The sequence below is a fragment of the Callorhinus ursinus genome, unplaced genomic scaffold (assembly GCF_003265705.2).
Source record: "Callorhinus ursinus isolate GAN/ISIS: 27379988/994484 unplaced genomic scaffold, GSC_fseal_2.0 scaffold8, whole genome shotgun sequence".
NCBI lineage: Eukaryota > Metazoa > Chordata > Mammalia > Carnivora > Otariidae > Callorhinus > Callorhinus ursinus.
The window spans coordinates 58,617,965-58,645,336 of NW_027397070.1; the positions used below are offsets into that span (position 1 = coordinate 58,617,965).

General features: G+C 46.9%; 1 protein-coding gene across 4 annotated transcripts in view; it reads right to left on the reverse strand.

Annotated features, from left to right (window-relative positions):
- Window positions 1–9,428: 9,428 nt before the first annotated feature.
- The window catches only part of PTPN21 (protein tyrosine phosphatase non-receptor type 21), a 71,793-nt gene continuing 53,849 nt past the window's right edge, over window positions 9,429–27,372 (reverse strand). For all 4 annotated transcript variants that reach the window (XM_073895703.1, XM_073895705.1, XM_073895706.1 and 1 more), the window contains exons 11-19: window positions 27,268–27,328; window positions 26,536–26,620; window positions 21,147–22,534; window positions 16,713–16,850; window positions 15,572–15,793; window positions 13,076–13,204; window positions 12,650–12,884; window positions 11,880–12,040; window positions 9,429–11,659 (exon numbers count right to left, since the gene is read on the reverse strand). In XM_073895703.1, the coding sequence (XP_073751804.1) occupies window positions 11,531–11,659; window positions 11,880–12,040; window positions 12,650–12,884; window positions 13,076–13,204; window positions 15,572–15,793; window positions 16,713–16,850; window positions 21,147–22,534; window positions 26,536–26,620; window positions 27,268–27,328 (2,548 nt within the window). In that variant the 3' untranslated portion in view covers window positions 9,429–11,530. The remainder of the gene's footprint in view (window positions 11,660–11,879; window positions 12,041–12,649; window positions 12,885–13,075; window positions 13,205–15,571; window positions 15,794–16,712; window positions 16,851–21,146; window positions 22,535–26,535; window positions 26,621–27,267; window positions 27,329–27,372) is intronic.

Consider the following 27,372-nt stretch of genomic DNA (forward strand, 5'->3'; position numbering starts at 1 on the left):
TATTCCTTTTCCTCTGTTTTATTCTTTCATATATTAAGACTTCTGTATTTGCTTTCTGTGCTCTATAACAATACTTTAAATTAGCAGCTTAAAACTACACACATGTATTATTTATCCCACAGTTTCTGTGTATCAGGAGTCTGGGCATAACTTAGATGTGTCTGCTCTGGGTTTCAAGGCTACAAGCCAGGTGTCATTTGGAGCTATGGTCTCATCTGGAGACTTGACTGGGGCAAGAATCTGCTTCCAAACTCTTTGCAGGTTGTTTGCAGAATTCCTTTCCCTGTAACTGTAGCTCTGAGGGCTTTTTTTTTGCAGGCCATTGGCTGCCCTCAGCTTCTAGAGGCTGCCCACCATTCCCTACCACTTGGTAAGCAGCCACAGCATCTATGCTTGCTTTTTTTTTTTAAGATTTTATTTACTTGACAGTTGAGAGATGCAGGAAGAGAGGGAACACAAGCAGGGGGAGTGGGAGAGGGAGAAGCAGGCCTCCCACTGAGCAGGGAGCCCGATGCAGGGCTCAGGATCATGACCTGAGCCGAAGGCAGACGCCCAACAACTGAGCCACCCAGGCACCCCTCGCTGCTTGCTTCTTGAAGGCTAGTGAGATAATACCCAATGTAATCACAGGAACGACTTTCCATCACCTTTGCTACCTTTTAGTTAGAGGCGAGTCACAGGTCCTGCCCACACTTAAGGAGTGGAGATATTATACAAGGGTATGAATGCCAGAAGGTGAGAATCACGGGGTCCCCCTAGGATCTGTCGGCCACGATTTCTAAAGTTGCCTTTCAGGGGATCATATTTTACCCAGACGTAAGTGATTTTGTATGCAATGGGAAATGGTTTATGATCTGGCTTGGATCTTGAAACATTAAGCCTTATCTGTAGTATCTTTAATTTCTTCTTTATCACTTTCCTGCAATATCTAAAGCTTCAAGGCCTTTCTAGTTATCAGTGAGCTAGGGCAGAGTGTCAGCTCTCCGAAAAATTGTCCCTTCTTAATGAGGGCAAACATTCTGTCAACCCGGTTTGATACTCTCTTGGCCTTGTAGTTCATGAGTGGGCTATTTACTATTAAGATATGTCTCAGAAGGGGCTCCTGGGTGGCTCAAGTCGTTAAGCGTCTGCCTTCGGCTCAGGTCATGATCCCAGGGTCCTGGGATCGAGCCCCGCATCTGGCTCCCTGCTCAGCAGGAGGCCTGCTTCTCCCTCAGCCACTCCCCCTGCTTGTGTTCCCTCTCTCGCTGTGTCTCTCTCTGTCGAATAAATAAATAAATAAAATCTTTTTTAAAAAAAAGATATGTCTCAGAAGACTTATCTCTATTCATATTTTTTCAACTGCTTATAATAATGTAATTGAATATTCGAGTCCCAGTTTCATGCCTAGGGACTATGAAGGATAAAAAGATGAAACAAAATAATGATGATAACCCAGATGTTCTAGAAACTTAGCAATGGCCCCCAAGTATTCCAGTCTTCAACTCAGGCTTTTATCATCCCACACTGCTGCCCACCCAGTGTTTCCACAAAGGTAGTGCATACCACTGGAGGTATTAGAGCTGATTTCTGGTGGTAGATAGGTGAAGATCTATCTCTCTCATGGGAAGCTGATTGTCACCACTGTGTTCAGGATTCAGGCTCAGGGACAACCTGCAAAGTACAATATAGTGGGACTGAGCACCCAACCCACTTCCCCAATATCGTAGGCCCCAAGTCACCCTGCTGCAGCCCTTCCTCAGCCCCACCTACCCCTCAGCTCCCACCTGTGGAATTCTCCCCCCTCCAACTTTCTGAGTAAACCCCTTCCTTTCCCATCCTACAGTCCTCTTCAATCTCCTAAAAGATCCTCAACCCTATGCTTGGCTCCCACCCTGGGCCTCCCCATCAGTCACCCCTCTCTTTTTGGGCTCCATCCTTCTCTCAGCCCCCAGGGTTCCTTTCTTCAGTCCCAGCGTCAGTCTTCCACAAACCCCTTACCCCATTACCCTTGCAGCTACCTCAGACTTACTGCCCTGGCTCCGATTTTCCTCCCTTTCCTGGAGCTGCCATCTTGCTTAAGGGGTTCTCGCTAACTGGCTTCTTGCTGGTTCTCCACGCTTGGGGCTCAGCCTCAGGCCTGCCATTTCCTGCTTTGCCATGTCTGGTCTCCAAGCTCTAACTCTGGGTACAGCTTTTTGTCTCTAGGACCATGACCCATCCTCATTTTTGTACCTTTTAGGGTATTTTGTTGTGGTTGTCGTCGTCATCGTCCTCCGGTTTCCCTTTAAAGTTCAAGCTTAGATGTGTTGGTTTAAAGAAATATCAAGGGGCGCCTGGGTGGCTCAGTCGTTAAGCGTCTGCCTTCGGCTCAGGTCATGATCCCAGGGTCCTGGGATCGAGCCCCGCATCGGGCTCCCTGCTCGGCGGGAAGCCTGCTTCTCCCTCTCCCATTCCCCCTGCTTGTGTTCCCTCTCTCGCTGTGTCTCTCTCTGTCAAATAAATAAATAAAATCTTTAAAAAAAAAAAAAAAAGAAATATCAAAAGTGGTGCTTGGTTCTGGCAAAAGTTGTGCAAAGGTGGGAGGTGCCCGTTATGTTTGGGAAACACTGGCTTAGAGGCTTCCAGCAGCGTCTTAGTCTCTCCCCTCCCCCCTCCTGCCGCAGTCCATCCTCCACTCTGCTCCCTGGTGTGAAGAGAGCCTGTGAGACAGACCGCCTGGGTCTGATCCTTGCGAGCTGTGACGGGGAGCTGGGTCACCAGCCTCTGTGGGCGGCCTCGGTTGTTGAATGCTTGTAATTCAGAGCCTTCGCCGCTGGGCTCTAAGAACTAAATAGGTTGTATGTGAACTAAATATTCACAGTGGCTATTCTAACGCAGATCCTGTCACCACTCCCTTCAAAAACAACCACGTTTGAGAGTTTCCTCTTGCTGACAAGATAAAGTCCAGGGCCCTTTCCATTCTTTATTAAGTCATCCTCCTTCCCAGCTCATCTGCCATCCTCCCCCAAACATCCTAATTGTCTAGCACGTCGAATTACTTGTTCCTTAAACTTGGCAGAGGTCCTCTCTCCCTCCCTCCCTCTCTCTCTCCCCCCGCCAGCCCTTCGTACTTGCTACCAGCTCAGAATATCGTTTCCCCTGTACCGCCCTCTTGGGCCTTCCCTGACAGCCCAGATTGTAACACCATGAGACCTTGTCTGATTGCCCTAACATTTGTCCCACTTGCTCTGGGATCTGGGATCTCTCAGATCTATAGTATGAATTATAATATTGTTTATGTGCCTAGTTTCTCTCCAGTCTAGACTATGGGCTTCTTAAGATGAAAGACATTTCTCTTTGGATCCCTGTCTGCTTGAGAATGAATGCATTTGTTCACGGAGGGAGACAGTTGAAGCTAGAGGAGAGGCTTAGGCACAGGGGAGGTTAGGGGGAAAACACTCAAAGTGCAAATTCCCCATGGAAGGGAGAATGTAGCAAACTGCTAAATTATAAGAAAATTTCCTCATTTGCTCACGTTTTACATGGTATAAAATATAAATTAGCATCTTCCTGAGAAGCCTTACTTCTAAAACTCACTTTTTTTTCCCCCAGTGAAGCCAATCAGAAAAGATCAGAGCGGCTTTTACAGGGCAAGACAATTTGCCAAGCGGATCAATTAGTTGCGAGGTTGCCTGTGAACGAATTTACCCTGGGCCCTGTTTTAAGGGTTTGGACTAGATGATCCAAAGATTTTATTTTTTTAAGATTTTATTTGAGAGAGGAGAGAATGAGCAAGAGAGCACGAGCAGGGGGAGCAGCAGAGGGAGAGGGAGAAGCAGAGCCCAACGTGGGGCTCAATGCCCTCACGGCCGGACCAGCGCATGAAGGGTAACCAGCTACTTCTAGATCTTCATTAGCTCAACGATAATTTCTAGAGCCCCTAGGAATTAAGCCAAGGCTAACTCTGGCATATTAAAACTAAAATCTTGGGACACCTGGACGGCTCAGTTGGTTGGGTGTCTGCCTTTGGCTCAGGTCATGATCTCCCACTCCCCCAGCTTGCGTTCCCTCTTCACTGTGTCTCTGTCAAATAAAATCTTTTTCTGCAAAATCCCTTTTTCCACGTGAAGTAGCGTTCACATCTGGCTGTGTAAGGAATCCCAGCTTGAGATCTCTGGAACCCCTGTGGCTTTTTAAGTTATGGAAGCAGTGGTTCTCATGCTGAACGCATGTCAGAATCACCTGGAGAACTTGTGAAGGCCGATTTCTGGGCCTCCTCCCTGCTAGCTTCGGATTCGGAATTTTCAGACCCAGGACAACCCTGGAGAATTTGAATTTCTTTTTTAAAATATTTTATTTATTTATTTGAGAGAGAGAGCATGAGAGGGGAGAGGGTCAGAAGGAGAAGCAGGCTTCCCGCTGAGCAGGGAGCCCCATGCGGTGCTCAATCCCAGGCCCCGGGATCATGACCTGAGCAGAAGGCAGACGTTTAACCCCTGCGCCACCCAGGCGCCCCAAGAGAATTTGAATTTCTAACAAGTTTCCAGTGCTGCTGTTGCTGGTCTAAAAAAAAACTCCACTCCAGGGCTGGGGGTGTGAGGAGCTCTCCTCTCCCCTCCCCTCCTCTCCTCCTCTCCGATTTTATTTGACAGAGAGCGCGAGAGAGCACAAGCAGGGAGGAGGAGTAGAATGAGAGGGAGAAGCATGCTCCCCACTGGCTCGATCCCAGGACCCCCGCCGAGGGCAGACGTTTAACCATCTGAGCCACCCGGACGCCCCAGATTATTTAAAATAATCCAGCAGAGAGGATGCCTGGGCAGCTCAGTTGACTAAGCGCTCAACTCTTGATTTCAGCTCAGGTCACGATTCCCAGGGTCATGAGATGGGGCTCTGTGCTGGGCGTGGAGCCCTGCTTAACATTCTCTCCCTCTCCCTCTGCCCCTCCTCCCGTGTGCACCCGTATGCTTGCACTCTCGCACTCTCTCTTATAAATTAGTTAATTAATTAGTATAAAGAATAAATCCAGTGGGGAAATGGGACTAATTATATGCCTCCATGCAATAAGATCTAGAGTGAAAAAAACACAAGCAAAATAGCTTTAATTGTACTAATATATTCACACGAGTTATATCTTCAATATTTATTTTTATGGCAAAAACTAATACATTCATTTCACATATATTAAATACAGTCATTCAAACTTTTTCGCCCATTAAATGTACACAATTTTACAAACCAATGATGGTTTTTAGAATAATTAAGTTCCTCTGACTATACATTTTTACATTATTAATCTTCAGACAGCACTTAAAATTGCTTTTTAAACTAGAAAATAATGCTAGACAACTCTATACTAGCATGTCAAAAGATAGAATTCCCAATGCATTGCTTGAATTATAGGGCAACTTTCTAAGAAAATATATTTCATATAAATTTTCTCCAAATTTTGGGTTTATTAGGTCTGTTAAATCATATTAACTTCTGTGGGAATTTTTACTTAAATAGACTTGCTATCTAGATGTTGATTTTTAAACTATGCTCTGCTAAATTCACTGTGGGTAGGGTTTGTATTGTTTCAGTTTTTAACCAGATCATATAACTCAGAAATACACAACAAATTTCTGGTTTGTTACAGTGTAATTCTTCAACAGAGCCAAACTGCATATTTATATCTCAGAATATTTCCTCCTTTAAGCACAATAGAATGAAACATTGAGGTGTTTTCATAGGAAAATATTTAACATTTGCATGATAAAAAATCTGTTTTATATCATAATATAAAAAATTACATGAGAATACAGTAAAAAAGCAAACATATTCCAATGGCCCTGTGCCAATCTGTTGAGTAAGGTAAACATCCAAGCTTTTAAAAAGGCTGGATATACGAATGAATATTTTTATTTTTCCCCTCATTTTGTGTTGCTTAGAAATTGCATATACTTATAATTGTGTAATAGCTCAGTTCTATAAGAAATTAAGCTGCTTACTTTAATACAGAATTGAGAAACTCTAATATGGAAGGGTCCAAGCTGATATTAACGGAGAAGTTTCAAAGCATTAAGAATCATCCCTACACAATAACTACTGCTTCAATTTCTCTGTCCTGCCATAAAAAATGAAACTATGTAAATAAAACCCATTAGAGCTCCACTGGCCTAAAACTTGTTACAAATTCTAGTTTGTTTTCTTTCACCTTTTAACTCCTGAGGGTTAACCTGAATTTTGTACTATTTTTTAACCTTGTTTTAAAAAAAATCTCTTCTGGAAATAAGTTTGTCACCTCTGGAGAATATTTACTTTCTCAGGCTACTTGGCCGGAACCAGTATTTGCACTGGTTTTATTCCAGTAAAACCGCAAAACCATTAGATCCTTTGGGGGATAGTTAACTCTAAGATCAAATTACACTTTGAAGAATAGCAGTATAAAATAAGGAAAAAGATCTTGTCTCATTCAGTGGTCCATTAATTTCAAGTGATTTCTAATAAACTTCTAGGACAGCCTCCCAGCACTTATGATCGCATATGACCTATGACGTTTGCATTCTTCTAAAAAAATGAGTGACTGAGCTTCTATCCCTCATTCATTTGTTCAGATTTTCTCAGCTGATGAGTGAGCAGGTTGAAATGGAAAGCCAGTCATCATTAATTCTGTACTAGTGTCATCAACCTGCCCCCCAAATTGAAGCCAGATTCATGTTCTGGTTAACCCAGATAACCCAACCTGAATTTCTTTGGCATAGACTCGCTCCCAAGAGTGAATACTGTAGATTTTTTTCCCCGCAAGTTTTTAGAGTGTGAATTTAAAATACACATGCACACTTAAAATGCCCATAGTGTGGACATTTGACAACTTATATAGAGTACTGATATTTTTACACAGCTTAAAAACCAACCAGCTCAGTTAAAACTGTAGATTGATTACAGTAGCATCGGGTATTGCTATAGTAAGTGTGGAGACACTGTATTATAGATCCAAAGCCAGGGGATTTTAGAGATTTTAAGTCTTTTTACATGACACGCCACAAAACTAAAAAAAATAACTAAATAATGATCGAGCTTTATACAGCTAGTAATTTTTCAAGTCAACATCCATACTGGTAGTTCCAGTTAGAAGTCCAAAGACAATTATTCCTTTCTTGTCATCCATCTGTACTTACCGATACTACTGAAGCATAATTTAAAGTGGCTACTATCCCTTAATCCATCAACATATTGGGAAAAGTTACTCTAGATTTTTGAAAACTACTTTAATTTCCCAAATACGAGGGGTAATTTAAACATTTTGGAAACAGGATGTGCGCCAGACTGTACGTTCTGTATGTGTGACCTAGATACCCTTTGCGTGGAGACATTTGCCTTGGAACTGCAAGGTACTGCAGACCTTAAACCTCCTTCTTGGCCCATCACCTGCTTCCCATGTGACGCCAGTGCCAGGAAAGGGAGAGGAGTTCAGGCGCAACAGGAAAGGTAAGGGAGTTTGCCCATTCACCCTCCTTCACCCCACCCCGCCCTGCCTCACGGGTGCTTTCGGAGGTGGCACCCCCGCTCACATCATCCCACGTCCCGATCCGTCCCCTAGCCTTCCTGAGCCGTCGAGTTTCTGTAACACATGATGGGATCTTCCTTGATGCGGAGTTCTCTCAGCGAACACTGATCAAGTTGACCAACTGCTTGGTGAGCCTCAGTCCCTACCACCAGGCAGAGAATTCGTTCTCCCACCTCACCACCAGGGTGCAGCAGAGAGAAAAATCTGCGTATTTTCCAGAGTTCAGATTATGGCGACTTGGTTCTATACCAAACAAGCTTTGGGAGGACAAACCAGGAGAGTTAACACCCACTTGGAATACTGTTTAGAAGGGGAAATATTACTGTTTTTCTCAATAATTCCACACACATACATCTGAACTTTTAGAGCATAATTTTTATTTGGGAACTGACTGTAATATACAGAAAACTATGCCACCTTAACCGCCCGAGGACCCCGTCAATGGTTTCCTAAAATCCTCAATCCACTCATCCCCAACACGTGCAAACTTTAAATAACTGGACTTTCAGATTTTTCCTCATTTCTCTATAATTGTAGATACTGGAACAGAGCCCTTATCTAGAGGAGTTTGAAAAAGTCATGTTCTTTTGAGAAATGTTTTTCCAGGCAAATTCTTACTGTACTTATTCCTCTATTTTTGAAATGTCTCTCAGCTCAATAAAGAGCCCCTCCAATTTAGATCTCTTTTTTAAAATAAACTTTAAACTGGAAAAAAAAAAAAAGATAGTTTTAGCTTGCTCCACATGAAATCTTGATGGGAAAGAAGTTCCCTAAATTTATATCCCGAAGAGTTCCTTTAAAAAGTCCGATTTTAGGGGCACCTGACTGGCTCAGTCGAAGGAGCATGTGACTCCAGATCTCAGGGTCATGAATCTGAACCCCATGTTGGGTGCAGAGATTGCTTAAAATGAATAAATAAATTAAAACTTTAAAAGTCTGATTTTAAAAACAATTTACAACAAACAGCAATTCTTGCTTCCATTTGTTCATGCAAATCTCAAACCTGTTCCTACAGTGCAGCTGACCTCCAGTTGTACATTTTAAAACATGAGGTTTTATATTATATATATAACATATACATATGTATCTTCTAAATGTTGTGAATATTAACATATCAACCCATCCTAAAGGGGCTTTCTTCTGACGATGAAAGCTTCTCAGAAAAGTTGGCCTTGATTAATGTCATCACTCAACCCTCCCCCCTGACACACTCTTCCTCTGTGTCTCTGCCTAGACCTTGCTCTTTCTGGAAGCTTCAAAGGAAGGACAGGTCCAGCCACCTTCTGTTTTTATTCTGCCAAAGGGTTTTGAAGGCTAAATACTAGGGTTTTCAGAATACTTCACAGTAGGTGTTCCAGAGGAAAGTAATTACTAATGACTGCACTTAACATTCTAAATGAACACTTTTCTGTGCTCAAAACTCTCAGGAGAATATTTCATCAAAAGACCCCACTAATCAGGAAGACTGATGCCAGAGATGCCAAAATCAATCCATTGGAAAACACTGGTTTGTAACCTACTTTTTGTGAAAATGTACATTTTGGTAATTTTGCTATGAAATTTAGAATCTCAAGGAACTAAAGAGACACTGAGATAGCGAAGCATTGTATAACTTTGGCAGACAGCAACATTCTCCATTCGGTGGTGGTAAACCTATGAAGCCTAAATGTTGTACAGTTTGCTCTTGAAAATCACATTACTTCAAAGTCCAGTAATGTCGATTTTTATTCAGAAATACTTTCATATTCACTAACTGAAAAAGTTTATTCAAAAGGGACAAAAAATTACATGGGTCTTAGAAGCTGGTCAAACATGTGACATTTTAAGAATGACATTTAAATAGTGTAATTTCGCCCTCAGAAGTAATCTACTTATAATTATTACAACTGGAACACAAATATACCATATATTACTCTTTAGATTTTTGTTTTACAGTATGTTCTTGTCAATGGAACACTTCAAAATGTTTAAACCTGACAGAAAAGCATTTAAAAAAAAAAAAAAAACGTACCATGGAAGAAAAAAACCCAAAAACACTGAAAACACTCCCATCCTTTATTCGGTGTGGAGATGGGAAATATGATCATAAAAATCCTTATCCCATTCTGGGAGCTCTTTCTCAATATTTACACTTGGGTCTACTGTTATTTAAACAGGACTCTTAAAACAATTTCAGGTTTAAAATTAACATCTTGTCCCTAAGTGAGCAATGTGTCCACTTCCAGTAGTCGTTTTCATTACTATGTCCTGAATGACCCTCTGAAGGGCTGGTTTCTGGGTAACCCAGAGATAGGCAGATCCACACCGTATGAAGCAAATCGGGTCTCCCAGCTGACAACACACACTCGGCAGTCACGTTCAACAGTGAGTTAAACCGTCTTCGGAGTGAACGTGGGAATCAGAACCATCCCTTGGACACTGTCATTCGGGGAATAGCCCTGGATGCGGCATTTTGGAAGCTCTGCATTTTAGAGAAGCAGCCTCAGAAGGAAAAATGAGATGGCTCCGCAGTGAAACGTACCCAGTAAGTCCTTACCTACTCAAGTCCCTCACAGCCCTGACCAAAGGCCACACTCTCCCTCTCTAGCTCAGCCACCGGGATGCGATCGGTGCACCGGAACGGGGGTGGGGGGGGGGTGGGGGGCGGGGAGGAACCAAGAAGCTAACATTAACCTCAGGGGTGAAGTTAGGGGATCGGAGAGCTAAAAACCCCAGCGCCTCTTGAACAGCACAGCGATCTCTGGGGGCCCCACAAGTGGTCTGGGCTGCAGTTTTGGGAAATGGGTGAAACTATTACTAACTCTTCCCTTTTTCCAATCAGAAGAAAATAAAGCCTCTTCAAGGCTTCTTTTCATGGTAATATGAACCTGACTATTAAAAAAGAATAGATGTTTAGGTACAAGAACTCTAAGGAAACAAAGTGAGTCACGGAGAGTGACGTGAACTTCCCGGGGGTACCTCCCCTCTGGGGGCTCAGCCGCCATCCCCCGGGCCCCCTCTCTCCATCCCAGCCTCTCAGTGTGAGCAGAGTTAATACTGTACTTCTGTCAAAGGCATCTTGCGTTTGCCATCTTGCATTTCCGCTGCACTTACTCTCGCCCTGACCACCCCACATACGCTTAGCCCTTACTTCTTCCAAACATTTCTGGATACTCACTGTTACCGTCTCATCTATCAGGCAACACATATACTAAAATTCAGATTTGTCTTTAACAACAAAGTGCTTAAAACCAACCTATGCAATTGTTTTTCACTTCAGTTTCTGCCAATAAGATCAAACTCGTTTAGGTTTATAAATAATACTGAAAAAAAATAGTGACTTCTGAGTATTGTCTCACATTTCCAATAATGTGCCTTCCTTCCCGACTTTCTCTTACAGTAACTGATTCATTTCAGTAACTTAATGAGCTGAACTCTCGTTTGGAAAATAGAGAAGGTACAAATATATAGAATATTTTAGGATAAAAAATTTTCTGAATATAAAAATGCTTTCTATGTTTCAAAATAACACTTTTAGATTCTTCTTGTAGTTTTGGGTTTGGTAACTAAGTTGTTAAGGTTTTTTAAAAAAATAACAAGAGACAGTACCATGGTTTTAAATACAAACTTACATAGGAACCAATCACACCTGTGGACCATTCCCATGGAAAGTTCAGTTTCTCAACAAGAAAACCCCAAACACTTTAGTCATAACATAAAATTCCAAGATGTCCAAGACAGAGATCGATACGCCTTACTGACTGCCCAGGCCGCCCGGCACAGCCTCGGTACAGCAGAGAGCTGCGTAGCAAACAGCCTCTAAGAAGCGTGCAGGTGCTGCAAGTCGGAGAGGGGAGGGGGCAAGGCCCCAGGGACCGCGTGCGTCTCCTTCAGCCCCTGCCTGGCCCTGTGCTCTGCATGGCTCCCTGCGTGCGCCGCCGTCCAGGCGCCACTCGTGGCCGCGAGGAGACACGAGTCAGGCAAGCGCTCTTGTCAGCTGTCATCGCGTCCCACCATCGGGTCCCCGTCACGAGCCGTGGGAGCCTATATGAGCCTTGAGCTCTTCAGGAACTGAATGAGAACTCGGTACACGAACGTGTACTGGCAGAGGGTCTGCACCATCATCATTCTCTGCTGCCGCAGCAGGTCCAGCACCCGGGGGATGTCCAGCACCTGGATGGAGAGACGGGGGTGAGTGGGACGCAGTCCCCCGCAGAGAGGGGAGCAGTCCCAGCAGAACTCCGGTCAAGACACAGACACTTTCCTACCTTAGCATCTTCTAGAAGAAGCCTCCGGGGAACTTGTTCAGAGAGAACCGGTAGGTCACCAGTTCCTTTCTTCCCCAGCCTCGTGCCCGGCCTGCTTCTCCCCCTGACCAACAAGGACCTCGTACCTCATTGTGTTCCAGACAGGCGATCATGATCTCCGACAAAATGACGACGCCAGTCCTTCCCACCCCAGCACTGCAGTGGACCAGCAACGGAGGGTTGGGACTTCTTGGTTCACTGGTACTATTTGTATGGCGTCGAACAGACTGGATCTCCTCAAGGTATGCTGTGGAATATCAATGAAACAGAAAATTAACAGAGATTAAGGCCCATCAAAGTGACAATTTCCAGATTATCATCACTGATTAGGAGGACTCCGGAAAAAGAGCCCTGGGTGCCAGTTAATACCCCCAACTGCTAACCGATCACAGTGTGATCGTCACTGCCTCTGCTCCCCTACAAAATGAGGTGGAGGAGACAGTCTCTAAGAGTCCTTCTACTCGCCACCAAACCATACTTTAAAAACTTTTTTCTGTTAAGCCTCCTCTAAACACTTAAAGCCTTTATTTTAAACCAAGTCCAGCGGCACCTGGGTGGCACAGTGGGTTAAGCGTCTGCCTTCGGCTCGGCTCATGATCCCAGGGTCCCAGGATCGAGCCCCGCGTCGGGCTCCCTGCTCGGCGGGGAGCCTCCTTCTCCCTCTGCCTCTGCCGTGCTCCCCCAGCTCATGCTCTCAATCTCTCTCTCAAATAAATGAATAAAATCTTAAGAAAAAAAATAATAAAGCAAGTCCAAAGCCTCTATGGGACATCATAAAGGAAGTATTTTCAGGAGCTGAAGTCTTCCTCCGTGTGGATGATTTAAGCAGAGGCTGTGCTGGTACGAAGACACTTACATAAGAAGCCCGTGAGGCCCTCGGGACAGCCGTGCTCGGGCCAGTCGGTGTACTGGAGATGCCAGACAGTCCTCTCCTGCCCCGTGAGCAGGTGCTTCAGCTTCAAGCCTGTGGTGGCATAGCAGCCGGAGTCCGTGCGGAACCGCGTTGTGATCTTAAACCTCCCGTAGGTGACTGTGTTGTGCCGGGAACCCAGTCGTGGCCAGTACCTGAAGCTCTTCTCCCTGCCGCCCTCCTGTGAAGGACGCGTGCAGTCAGAACACAACACCAGATCCAGCAGCGGAGACCCTTTCATACAGACTGTATGTCCGAAATGCAGAACCGCAACCCCACCCTGTCCCTCCTCCTTTAAAGGTCAGGAGCCCCCAGGATCAACACGAACTGTTCTCAGGCTGAGAAAATCAATTAAGGGAAATGAGCACTTACCTCTTCTGCAGTCACCATTGCTATAATGGCAATTCCCTGTTCCCACACCATCTGCCAAAAGTCCTGACAGGTATTCTGTAGTGGCCCCTGTGTGGCAATATAATCCCACTCAATTCCACTGACAGAGACCTGAAATTAGAAAAGACTTTTTAAAAAAATTAATGTGTGGGGTGCCTGGGTGGCTCAGTCGGTTAAGCGGCCAACTCTTGATTTCGGCTCAGGTCATGAACTCAGGGTTGTGAGGTCGAGCCCCACGATGGGGGCCGCACTCAGTGGGGAGTCTGCTGGGGATTCTCTCTCTCTCCCTCTGCCCCTCCTCCCCTGCTCTCTCTAAATAAATCTTTAAATTTTAATTAATGTGCATGTTATATATGTATGTATGCAGGCATATATGCGCATTTGTTTATGGCAGTACGAAAAGATGAACTGAATTATTCAGAACAAAGATTTTTCTTATCCCTTTTCCTTGTTAATACAATTCCCATCACTATCTATTTTTAAACTTACATACTCTGAATTCACATAATATCTATGTGCCCTGGGACAATTTGCTTAACCTCTTTGACCCTCTGCTCTCATCTGTAAAATAAAAATGTCATGTACCCTCATCGCGCCGTTGGCAGAATTAAATGAGGCAATGTATATGGTGCCTGTACATAATAGGTTCTCAATAAATAGTTCTTATTGCTGTTGTTATGATTCTTCTTCTTATCAAAATAGTATCAACATAAGAGTATGCTAAATTTCAAACACAGTTTCCTCTCACGAAGTATTAAACACATTGGGAGAAGTAGGAACAATTAAACCAAAACCGAGGTTAAATACCAGATTTCTAGGACAGAAAAAATATTCCTGCTTAAAGTGGTCTTGCCTCTGAACTTGAGTCAAGATCACCCCCCTGAACGGATTCTAAGTTTCCACCTGAGGCTGCACCTCCTTGAGAACAGGGTAAGGGAGCAGAGTGGTCGCTGGATCCGTAGTCAGGAGATCTGGGGTAAAGCCCATGCCCGCTGACATTTGGGGGCCACAGCGGCTGCTTCCCAAGGGCCCCGTGCTACTCTGCCCACAGCCGCATTCAAGGCTGCCGGCCCAGAGTCTCGGCTGCATCCCCTCACTGACGGCGGGCGCACTCAGCGGCCAGCCCCGGGTGCTAGCAGCGAACAAGGGGGAGGGCTCTGTGGACAGGCCCAAGGGGGAGGTGTCAGCGCTTTATTCAGAGGAAAGCACAGGGAGGCCCGGCGCTGGTAAGCGGTAGGTCTAGGAATTCCGAGGCTCAGCCGCCTTGCACTGGTCTTCAGTTGGTCCCTGAAGATTCTGCTATACCCACATAGGACAATGACTTTATTCAGTTCTCATCTATCCTGTCATGAGACTGGATGAGTTATTCCACCAAAACGCTGGGTTTTTAAATAAATCATACCCATATTAAAAAGCACATGCACAGATTCCCCAAGACCACCAAGGGCACCCGCATTTGCAGGCAGACTGCCAGGTCTCTGGAAGCCCCAGGCGTGAACATGCACTCATCAAATACCACTTGCAAACAAAATAAAATGTGGGAAAGAAGAAAAACTCCTGACCGTGGATACTTCCTCATTCACTCCCAATAGGGAAGCATCGTCTCCTTCCCAAAATGAACACACTGGGTCTCCAGCCAGCACACACAAAAGGTAAAATGCTGCAGAAGACAAAGCACCTGTCTCCTCACCTCCTAGTTGGGGATCAGCATCACCTTTTCCCATCTCACTGGGTGTAACATTACCCCAGTTAAATGGCATGACACTGTCTCCAAGGAAAAAGTGGCACCACTTCTCCAAAGAACAAAACGATGCTGAGAAGTGATCACAGGGAAAAAGCAAAAAGAAGATGTCACCATCATAAGGAAAAGCTTTGGTGAACACCATTAAAAAACCCAGACGGGGCGCCTGGGTGGCTCAGTCGGTTAAGTGTCCCACTCTTGGCTGTGGCTCAGGTCTGGATCTCAGGGTTGTGGGATGGAGGCCCTGTGTCCGGCTCTGTGCTGAGCCAGGAGTCCGCTCTGGACTCTTTCCCTATCCCTCTGCCCCTCCCCTGCTCGCTCTCTAAAATAAACAAACCAACCAAACCAGACACCTTTGTCACGTAAGAATCAATGCAGGTATGTGATAACAGAAAACTAGCAATTCTGCCGTTCTGGAGAGAATTTATGCCAGAAAGAGATCTTCAGATTTATAGGAACAAAGACCTAACTAAGGTCCGGCAGAAGAGCGCTCCCTGAGTCCTGGCCACAGTGCTGGGGGCAGAGGGGCTTAGCATGTGGGAGGGGAAGGCGGCTTTGGCTCTGCTGGTAAACACTTCCTACCCAGCCACGGTGTACGGATTTCCCGGTTTATAACCTGAGTTCTCACAAAGGCCCCAACTAGGCTGTTTTTAGACTGAACAAGAATACAGTTCTTACCGTTCTCGTAACTGAACTCACAACTTCACAGCCGTTACGGCCTCGCCCACTGCTCTTACCTTAATATGTGACGCGTTGATGTAGCCAGTGTTGTTTTCTTTAGTTGGGACCAGCTCCACTCTGGCGTCGTCATAGGGAAGGACATCTTGGAATCGATTTCTTTCTGCGTTTTCAGGGAGTCGTGCTGTTGAGCACTCCCCATCAACTAGCCGTTTTTTAAGAATTTTTTCATATTCTGTGAATACCATTCCCTGTTCTAACCTCTGTTCCAGAATTTTACACTGTAAAATGGAATACGTGGAACAATATGAGTATCATCACACGTCCAAGCTGCATTCCGATGGCACATCTGAAATCTTCTTTCCTGCTTCAAGTTTAGCATTTTCTAGTACTGAAAACTCTAGATGACATCAAAACTAAATTTTCAACAAGCCGTAATAGTAAGAGTTAAAATAACAAAATCACCTTGTTGGTGAGAAGCAGAATGGAGAGTTCTGTTTAAGGGTGAAAACTGGCCGACAATAATTTGAATTCATTTTCTCTAAATCTATGGTCAGTTTGTGACCCTAAGGAAGAGAAAGTTCTCCTGGAGAACAGTAAACCCTAGGGTAGGAGAATCAGTTCCAGTCTCTATGAACAAATGCTTCAATTTTCTAATCTATGATATACAAAAACTGAAAAAAGTAGTAAATATTGAAATTATCTCCAGAATCCTGTTGTAAGCAAATTTTTACATAGCATTAATTCATGCCTGTCTGATTTTGATACAATAAAACCTCATAGCAAATATATCTTGATCACAAAGAGAGTCATGAAAAATTCAGTAACTGTTTACACCTGAGATAAATTTTCAATACAATGAAAGTAGTCAATGTCTGCTCTCTTTCCCGGTTGTATTCATATGGAGTAGAATTCCTTGTAGAATTCCTCTAATTTAAAGCCATCAAAAATCAAGACTGCTGCAGATGGCCGGAAGAAGGTAAAGAACACCCAGGAACAAACAAAAAAAAATCAACATTTACTCTAAAATTACCTATTAACAGATTTGCCCCAATTTTTGACATCCAGGTTATAAGATGCCTTAACATTCACAATAATTAGACGTATTAGCAAATTCACTAAAATCCGAAGGCATTTTTGTAGCGTGTTAGGGACGTCCCAGAGAAAGCATACCACTCGCTCTATACGTCTCATACGTACCCTCTCGTCATTGGTGGCTCTGGCGGGCACTTCCTTTCCTTCATCAGGCAGAGGCAGTCGGGATAGGGAGAGTCCATTTAGGGCAGCCAATTTGAGAGGACCAATTTTTTTTGCATCTACCCGGCTCTTTTTCATTCCCTATAAAAATATTTATATGTATATATGAAATATACACAAATACACCCCCCCCCCCGGAAAAGACACTTCAGGGGACTGAGGACTGGAAACAAACAGAAGGAGTGTTCTTCTTCGCCAACACCCACAGGAGAGGTACATGCCACACACACGTTTGTTTAAACAAACACTGGGAGGAAGACATTCCTTTCAAGGCCAAAGCCCTGATAAGTCTTACAGATAGGAGATTTTGAAATGCAATTCGTTTCAAGTCTCTGTTGTAATGAGAGGTGAGGCTCCAGGCAGACAGCATTCCTTCACAGAGCTCCCCAATTTCAAAACATGACACGCACACAAAAATCAGCGGCAGTCCACAGAAAGGGTTTTAAATGCAGTCGCATGACTGCCATAGGCTTTTGTGGTTTTTTAAAGATAAAAACCAGTTCTTTAAGCCATTCTGAAAAAATTACATGTTTTCTGGGGTCGCTCTCTCTCTCTCCTGCCCTACGTTCTGTTGCAGACTGGGGTGACCTGGGTTGGCTCACTACACCTCGGAACTGCCGCATTTTCAACCAGGGAAAGACAACAGGACTGAAATCTCCATGGTGACACCAGGAAGGCAGGGTACAGGACAGGGTATCAGTCTCCTGAAAATGTGCATCTCCTAACGTGACTATGGAAGTAACGATCTTCCCCTCCTCGGCGGACAAGCCCGAGCAGGCGGAGTCTCCTCGGAAGCCACAGTCGCTAGGACAGTAGCCCTTGTTTGACAGCAGTGGTTTTCTCAGTTCCGACTCACAAATGAAATCAGCTTTACTCCAGTCCTACCAGCCTGGGAGCAAGAGGCTCAAGTGTCACGATTCTGACCTGCGCAGAAAACGCCGCCCGTATGCTGCAGCTGGTTACCAACTGGCTGGGGAGGGGGTGTCTGACGCGCACAGTTGGCCAGTTGGCATGGTGCGAATTCTCCCACCGTGGCCAATCTCAAGCTGCCAATGAGACACCAAGTGGCTCACAAGACTTCTGAAAACTCAAGCCCGCCCCCCTGGACAGGGCGGCTCCGGCTCTTCCCTGCGTGAGAGCGAGGTCAGGAGGCTGCCACACCACATGCCCGATGGACGGGGCTGGCCGCAAGGCCGGGGTCTAAAGCCCGCACGGGAGGAAGGATGCGCACGGTCAGCCATGCTGCCCTCCGAGTACAAACACGCGGTCTTCAGTGATTCATGTGAGAAGCACCGGCCAGGACTGAGGGTGCACCAGCAGAAAATCTGTACCTTCCTGTGGGGAGCACTCCAACTGGCCCACTCTTTTTCAGATAACAATCAAGTTCCTGGAGGTGGAGAAGGGTGGAGAACTCTAAAATGTTTCTGCTTGTCTGCAATTTAGTTCACTGTTTTTAATACTAAACTCCCATAACCTGAATTCACATTTAGTATGTGAACTCGGTTTGTCTGTGGTAACAGTGAAGGTCATGGCAACCCCCTGTCACTATGAGGAGTCCCAGGAGTTTAGCAGGGGGTTGAGCGCTTCAGTTCTCGGGAAGTCAGGATGACGCACCGCACAGTAATGAGCTAACTTCGTCTGAACATTCTCCACGCGCCACAACTCTCTGGGGTCAGCCTCCGCTACAACTGAGCAGAGTCAGAGAGATGGGACAGCTTGCCCAAGGTCACACAGCTGTCTCGTTATAAATGGTCATCAGTGTCAAAACAGTAAAAAACCTTTCCTTAAAGTCATCTCAGCCCCACCACAGAATTTACAAAGCATTTTTCCTGCCTAACCTTCCGTGGGACTTACCACAGCAGGCAGAGCAGGGTGACCGTCCCCATGCTACAGACGGAGATGTGGTTCTGGTGCTGCCAGGTCCAGCCCACAGGCCAGAGAACTAATACACGGGAGGGTCTAGCCTCAGACCCAGGTTCTTCCATCCTAGGTCCTAGACCTTTCCCCCAAGCCACAGCTGCCATACACGTTCTTCAAGCAAGGAGAATCCGTTATGCCAAAGAAGGGGATCAAGAGCATAATCTAATCACAGAATTGTACTAATACTGTGGGTCTTAAAAGTCAGCAAGGGAGAAAACTTGTATTTTTAGAGAACCAAACTAATCAAAAGCCTCAGATTTAGGGGATCTTGCTATATCCCATTCAAAAGATACAGGGACAATAAACTTGAAATGATGGACTGTACTCAAAACAAGTATCATTTGGGGAAAAGACTCGGGTCATGCATAAAAATGATGGCTAGTTGTGGGACACTTGGGTGGCTCAGTTGGTTAAGCGTCTGACTCTTGATTCCAGCTCAGGTCATGATCTCAGGGTGGGGAAATCGAGCCCCACGTCAGGCTCCAAGCGCTTAAGATTCTCTCTCTCCCTCTCTATCTGCCCCTCCCCCTGCTCACACACTTTCTCTTTCTCTAAGAAAACAAAAAACAAAAAGAGATAGTTCTTGATGTAATTAGGGAAAGAGTATTAACTATGAAAAGGACCCTGTCCAGCTGGCTCAGGGACTCAGGTAGAATTACCTTTCAGAGACACATTCACACCCTGTTTCTACCCTGAATCATTGATCATGAATCCATACCTTCCACTCGAGCCAACCTAAGACCCTGTTCTTTACTTTTCAGGTAGGTAAGAATGCTACCAAGAATGTCAGGTAGGTAAGAAGGTTTACCAAGAAAAATTAAAAAAAAAAACTTAAAATTCAAACCCCAAATTCATTAAAAGCAAACACACTTAAATCCACCGCACTGTTGTTAAATGGCTTCAGTCTGCCTCTACCAATCAATTGCATACTCACTGTAAAAGTGTGTGAATTTTCTTCCAGTTTTTGAAGATACTACTATGCTTGTGATGGGTCCTCAAGTCTGAGTATACAGGCTATCAGAGATGGGGGAGGAGTCCTAGCTGCCAGGGCACTGGGAGTAACTGGGAGACAGAATGGATAGGCTGATTAATCACTTTAGCTCGATCAGAGGGCAGGGCTCCGGGCGTGAAGACGTGGGCAATAAGGAGCCAGAAGCCTGAGCAATGCAACAAGATGACTTAGAGCGGCCGTGCTTAAATGACAAAGGCACAAACGCATGGCCAGTGCTTGGGGACTCAAAAAGTTTCGGTGGAAAGACAGAAAACAGCAAGGCTTAGACAAGCAATAACTACTTAATAAAATATCATATACAGGAGCGCCTGGGTGGCTCAGTCATTAAGCATCTGCCTTCGGCTCAGGTCATGATCCCAGGGTCCTGGGATCGAGCCCCGCATCGGGCTCCCTGCTCAGCCAGAAGCCTGTTTCTCTCTCTCCCACTCCCCCTGCTTGTGTTCCTGCTCTCGCTATCTCTCTGTCAAATAAATAAAGAAAATCTTTAAAAAAAAATCATATACAATATACCTCAACACAGAACGGAGTAGATGATCAGAGAGTAGGTTGCAGAGATAAACATGGCTTTAAAATTCCAGTTCAGTCACCCACTAGCTGTGTGACCTTGGAAAAGTTACTTAACATCTCAGAGTCTGTTTTCTTTTCTGAAGGAACAATAGGCCTGTTGTAAGCTGGACATGCCTCAGAACATGGTAAATGCTCCAGGAATGGCAGCTAGAGATGATGTTATGCTTTTATATTTTGCCCCAAATAAGTAAGAAGTGTGCAACTCATGGTTATTTATTATAATGAGTATCAAAGAGCTGCGTTTTCTACAAGGACCTTCTTTAGGCTCTCAATTCACTTAATCTTTCTTTTAAAGAGACCTGGAGCTCTCGGGTGTTTTGTCTCCAGAATCCCTCTGCGGCCCTCAGAGATCATGGCCAGGCAATTCAAGTTGTATCCACACACTCTGACATCAGCAACACTTCCCTGCGGGGGATGCTCCTCTCAGATACCACGCAGCAAACGGCAAACAGAACAACACAGCCCCGCACCGCTGCATCACCACACGGTGTTTCTAAACCGGCTGCTTAGCAACCGTACCTCAAACCAGAGAACCCTTCCCTCCCTCCTTCCCTTCTTTCATCCATTCCATCCCCATCCACATCCCATTTCATCCCATTGCATTCCATTCAGTCTCCTGAGTTTACCTTTTCACTTCCTCTAATTTATTATCTCCAGCAAAACCACTAAAAGTCTAATCGGTCCCCCTTATTTCCATAGATAAACTCCAAGTGTTCCAAATACGATGGAAATAAGGGGGGGGGGGGGGGGAGAAGAGCGCGAAGACACAAAAGTTGAAAGGGCCAGAATGGAAAGTCAAAGGGGGGATGCACGGAGCGGGGCCGGCGCTCCGCAGGTGCCGACGGCCCGACGCGGGCACAGCCGCACACTCGGCTTACCCCTAGCGGCGGAAGGCCTTCCACAACGTTCTTCTTCCCCGAGAGGAGATCGGACACCGGCCGCTGCTTCAGGGAGTCCCTCCTGGCTCGGTAGCGCCCCGACGTGGTGAGGTCGGACTCGGACATGGAGGGCGTGAGCAGCCCCTCTCTGCGGGGCCGGGTGGCCTCCGCGAGCGCGGCCGCAGTGTCGCGGCCGTGCAGGGAGCCCGGGGCAGCGGCGGTGGGGGCGCAGGGGCCGCGGGAGGGGCCGGCCTGCTGCTCCGGGGAGTGGCGGCCCCGGGGAAAGGGCACCGCCAGCGAGGCGATCTCCTCTTCCAGGTCCTCCTCGTCCTCGCTGCTGTGGATCAGCATGGTGGCGTCAGAGAGAGATTTCTTGTGGCCGTAGCCCAGGCCTCCCCGCTCGTCCGCCTGGTCCCGCTCAGCCCTTTCGGGGCAGCCACCGGGCTGGGAGCCCGCCGAGACGGGCCTGGGCGGCGGGTCGGCGGCTGACGCGGACAGGGTGCGCTCCTTGAGCCGCAGGCCCTCAAGGCTGTGCGCCAACCCGGCCACCTCGATGCTGTTCCTCTTGTGCAGGTGCGCGCGCCGGGCGGCCGTAAGCGGCTCGCTGACCTCCTGCAAGGAGTGCGCCACGGGCAGGCTAGCCTCCTGGAACGTCTGCACCGAGTGGTGCACGCGCCTGGTGATGAGGTCGGGGTTGCTGCTGCTTATGTACAGGTGGCGGGACAGGTCCGGGGTGCTGTTGGCCGGCCGCGGGGGCGGGTAGGGCGGGGGCGGGCGATACACCTGCGTCCGCATGATGTTGGGGGCCGGGTAGTCCTGCGCCTGCAGCTGCACGTTGGTCAGCTCAGGCACACTGACGGCACCCACCACGGGCCGCCGCTCGGCGGGGTGCGGGTACGGGGACGGGCTGTGGAAACTGTAGTTCAGGCTGAACGGGTAGTGGGCCGACTGCGGGGAGGTGAAGGGGGCGTGCTCCCGAATTTCCGGCTGGCTGTACACCAGCGCGTCGGGCCTGCTGTAGGCGTACGAGTTGCCGATGTTGAGGTTTCGCAGCGAGTGGCTCTGCCTTCCGGCGTGCACCATGCCTCTGTTGAGCTGCTTCATCACCGTCTCGTAATCTGGGGTCGGGCGGTACGACGGGGGGATCAGGGCGCTGTGCCGGTGGGACGGCACGTAGTCGGGTCTCATGACGTCACTCCCCGTGATGCTCGGGTTAGAGGACATGGGGGACGGCTGCAGGTAGGGCTGCGGGTTGTTCAGGGAGTTAGTGCTGTGTGCACTGTATACACTGCCGTTTCGGATCCGACCACTGAGGTCAATCTGAGCTCGATCCAAACTTGTCAGAGAGTGACAGTAGTATCCATTCTGGTTGGTCGCAAAGAGGTTATCTGGGAAACAAACACATTTAAAATTTATTTTAAAATGAGATTTTAAGATGTATAAATCCGACCAATTACTCTAGGCAAATACTGAGATAGGCCCTGAATGCTGAGGACACTTTCAGTGTAGCTTACAAAAATCCATGCAGAAATAACCTGGCTTTACCCAGGCTCCCTGATGACTGTGGGCATATTATTTCCCAGAGTCCTGGCATCCTCATCTATAGAATGGTGACGGCTCACCCACCCTAAGGGTGGTATTCAGGATTTGGCCCCTAGCAAAGATTAACCAAATCTAAATCCAATATTAAGAGTACAAATGATTATAAAATATTGTCTTTTCCTGAAAATCAAAAACATGTGTTTTGCTAGAATTGAAACAGACTTTCAGGAACTCTGGTTAGCTGGAGGCAGAGCTACTTTTCAAGGCATTGCACCACTAACTGCTCTCTCCCCCTGGTGGGAATGTGGGACTCGCTGATGCTGAGCTAGTTCAAGTACCAACCATCTATAAAAACCTCCTTAAGTGGAATTCTGGGTTTTCTGTATGGGTTCTTCTAGAATGAAGACAAAAACAATATCTCTGCAGGCTCTACTTCTCCAGGTCCAACAGTATCATCAGTTGCAGTAAACCTCACCAGGGACCAGAAGCCATTCACACCTGCCCCCCACCCCCACTCTGGCCCCCACACTCCAGGGGGATGGGGATCCACAGGCAGCAGAATCAGGAGCGCTGTCTCATCTACAGTGGCTGCATGTGTGCCTAGTGGGGCTGGAAGGAAGCATGTTTCTTCTGTCTGATCTGTAGTTCACTGGAATCACCATCCCTACTGAGGGTGATTTCTGACACTTCAAAGAGTAGCAGTCGGGTTCTTCAGAGAACAGTTGCCTTTCAAACGTATTCTTTCTGGGATTCAAGAGCCGTGTAATGTTTTAAGTGACTAGTGATTATCAAAGTGAACGTATCACCATCTAGTGTGGGGACGTTACTCAGGTGGCGTGCAAGCCAGGACGAAACGGGGCTCAGAAGCATCACTGTATTCTTCCTGCTGACACCAAAGCTTCCCGGTCCCTGTACTGCTCCCACACCTGGAATGCTCTGCAACCTCCGGGTCCCTGGAGCTCCCCTTTCTCCCTGCCACCACAGCTCAGGTACTGACCCAGCCTGTCTGTCTGCACAGGCATAAAACCCATCCCTCCTGGCCTCCCTACTTGCAGGCTCCTCCCTACACCCCACAAACCATCCCTTTGTGAGCCCATGTGTGTAAAAGACTATGCTGAGAACCGATGGGGGGAAAGATGACTGGAATCCAGGTGAGTAAAGGGGAGAGATGTATACAACAATCACAATTCAAGGACACATTACACTGTGAGACTCAGTGTGACCGGGGTCCACACAGGAGGAGGGAAGGATCACTTCTAGCCTGGGCTAGGTCGATGGGGACAGAGAGGGGAGAATCAAAAACAGCCTCACGGAGGACACAGCATTCAAGCAGCCTGTGGGGGTGGGGAGGGCAGGTCCAGCTTCTGGCCGCAGCTGCTACGCACAGGATTACCCATCTTCACCCCTAGGTGTCTGTCAGGCATGGTCACATGACTAGCAGAGGTCAAGGGAAAGAGAGCAGAGGGTTGAGAGCCAGTTTCCATGCTCCCTCCCCACCACCCCCCAGACCAACATTCCAGATGGAAGAGGCTCCTCTGGCCAGAACGCCTGAGGCAGGCAGACATGGAGCAGAGCCCTCCTGCCGGTGACCTGAGCAGAAGTCACCTTTACTGCATAAGCCACTGGGCATTCCCACAGCACAATCTAGTCCCCACCCCCCACCCCACCATGGGACAGAAGCATGTGGGCAGGAGAGCACACAATGGCGTCATGTAAGGACTAAGGGCAGCACGGGCCAGGCTGGGAGACCACTTCTGGGGGGGCACCCTCAGTTTGGCTGGAGTGTCGGGTAGCTGGAGACGAGTAAGAGAACAGTGGGAAATAAGACTAGGAAAGGAGCGTTGGGAAACACTGCAGAGAGTGTGCAACACCAGGCAAAGGAATGGTCGTGGGGGAGCTGAGAGCCGGGCACCCATGTATCCGGTGAGCCGGGGAGGGCAGAGGTGGAAGCTGGCCTCTCGTGTGGAGCCACCAGCTAGTCGGGTGAGGCTGGACTGAACCAGGGGCAGGGACAGGGAGACGGAAGGGATACTGTATGGAGTTAGAGGCCAGAACATGTGTGACGGACTGGGTGCTGGGGGGGGGGGGAAAGAAAAGCAAAGCAAAATTGCATGCAGTTTGGAATCCACGTAACCAGGAGAGTGATGTCATCGCAAAGAGGAAATAAGGCCGGGGGGGCAAGGGACGGGCTTGTGGCGCAGAGCAATGAGCTCAGATATGACATTCTTTCTCAGCAAGCTGTAACAGCTGATACCATAAGCCAGGTCCCCCACCGAGGGCTTTTGGTGCAGTGGCTCCCTACCCTGTCACCTGTGGGGCAGATGGAGATGCAGGGCTGCAGCGCAGGGGTGATGACAGATGGGAAGTACAGATGTGACAGTCACCCCTGCCGATATCTGGGAACTGAGGACGGGGCTGCCGTGGGAGCCTGCAAAGGGAGGGAAGAAGGCCACCCCCGGAGACCTTCCCAGACAGCGAACACCACTGATGGTGCAGGAGGAGGAGAGAGAACCAGCGCCCCAACAAGAGGTTTTTCGAGAGGAGAAAAAGCTCAATTTGCCGGTGAGGAGGTGGAGGGCGCCAGGGACCGAGGGGGCAGCTGGGGAGTAGACGGGTACCCACCCACACGGGCACCGCTCTCAGAAGCAGCAGGTGGAAAAGGGAATGGAAAATGAACTCAAACCACAGTTGGAAGAGAGAGGCCAGGAAAAAGTATTAGGGTACCTGCAGACTAGCAATGCAGACAGAAGAGACTTTACCCAGCGGCGGGTGGGGCTGGGGGCGCAGAAGCACACGGGGGGGGGGGCACAAGGAGCCTGCAATGAGGGAGAAAACAGCCCCACCCTGAGGTGCACCCTCTGGGAATCCACACCCTGAAGCACGGCTCCCCTGCTGCCCACCCGCCTACCTCACTGTGTGGAAATTCTCCTCTGTGCACGGAAGGCCCGGCACACACAACACAGTCACAAACCACCTCTGGTCCTTTCACATGTGGCTTCTCCCAGTTCCAAGTCCAGCCATACCACTCCCCTCCCCAATGCCCCTTCCTCAGTCTGTGCCATGGTGTTCACTGTCCCCCAAAACCCAGGGCAGCAATCCCCATCAACTGCCCACCTCCCTCTCTCTAGCTGCCGTCTTTCCAGAAAGCTCTTCTCAGTCTCCCCAACAGAATGAGTCTTTCGTCACATAATCGCTTGCTCTCTCTCCTCAAAACAATCATGTTCTCTTTGTGTTTAAGCTATTTGTGTGCTAGTCTTATCCCCCCCCCCACCATTAGATCCTGAGCTTCCTAAGATGTGGAACTACTTCTCTGCATTAAATCTCCTTGGCCTCTGTAGTAGAGCCTCGTACACAGAGAGAGTAAATGTCTCCTGAATGAATGCTTGAGGTTCAGCTTGGGAGGCACTGTCTTAAATACAGCTCCCTACACTAACCAAGTGAAAAATAAAAATAAATAAAAATGAAATGCTTAAACCCTTACAATGGGCAGCTCTCGGGCAGGGAAAAAACCAAAACGAGCCTGGGATATCTTATGCTGGAAAGCCAGGAAACACTCAAGGCTAATGGGAGAGTGTCAGCAGGACAAAGGAGTTGGCTCAAAGGGGCTCCCAAAGGCCAAACTTGGGATCATTTGAGCATCAGAATTTGATACTGAATATTGCTACACATTTTCGAGAAACTGAATCTAATGACTGCTGCTTCTATGAATCCAGGATGGCTATAATCATGAAAACGATTTGGCTGTAACGTCAGCCAAAACTATCCTGGCTCGAAGATCTCCAAGTCTTCATAGATTTATTCAAATTATAATAATTTTGTATGGCATTTCAGATATAGCGTACTTTACCTTGGGAGGAAGTGTATGGTTCTGTATAATGTCCATTATAATGCAGCTGGGGTGGGGGAGGCATCACATAGGGCTGGGGCTTAGGCTAAGGAATGGAAAGTTGGAAACAGGGTTAAAACACATTGCTGCCTATGTAATATATGTAAAGTAAGTCTCTGCTGGTTTCTTTCTGTCCATTAAAAAACTTCTAAGGAAGTTAAATGTAATATATAGAAAATAAACATGAAGACCCTACAGCTCTTACCATATCTGTCACTTTCAGTGTCTCCCAGAATGACAATGCCAAGGCCTATGCACTGATACCAGACATCAAAGATCACAAGAAAACAAGCTGTATCCAAAAAGTCTTTAAGAGCAAGAAGGAATAGACAAAGTTCCCTGAATTCTTATGTAAACATGTGAATATAAAAAGCTTTTCTGTAGTGTATTTAATCTTATCAGGCAAAATTAGCTAGCATTTTAAATATCTACTAACCTCTGACTGCTCTTCACTAATAGTCAAAAATTTTAATTAGGTTGGACCTAATATTTAAATATGTATAATAAAATAAACATTACATAAATAGTAGGGTCAGCCTATGGAAAATTGCCATTTCTTTGGTTAAAAACAATGGAATACCAGCACACTTTTGTGGTCCAAATAAAAAATTAATACTATCAAAAGCATCTTTTATTAAGGAAGGTAATATCACTAAAAGAAAAAAAGCAATTATATTTTTCCTTCTTTCTTACCAGGGATACCCTTGAAGATGACCTCCTCCTAATTGGGTTCACTGTGACAGTCTGAGTTTGCCTATAAAAATAAGACATGTCATTGAGACATACATACACATAGTT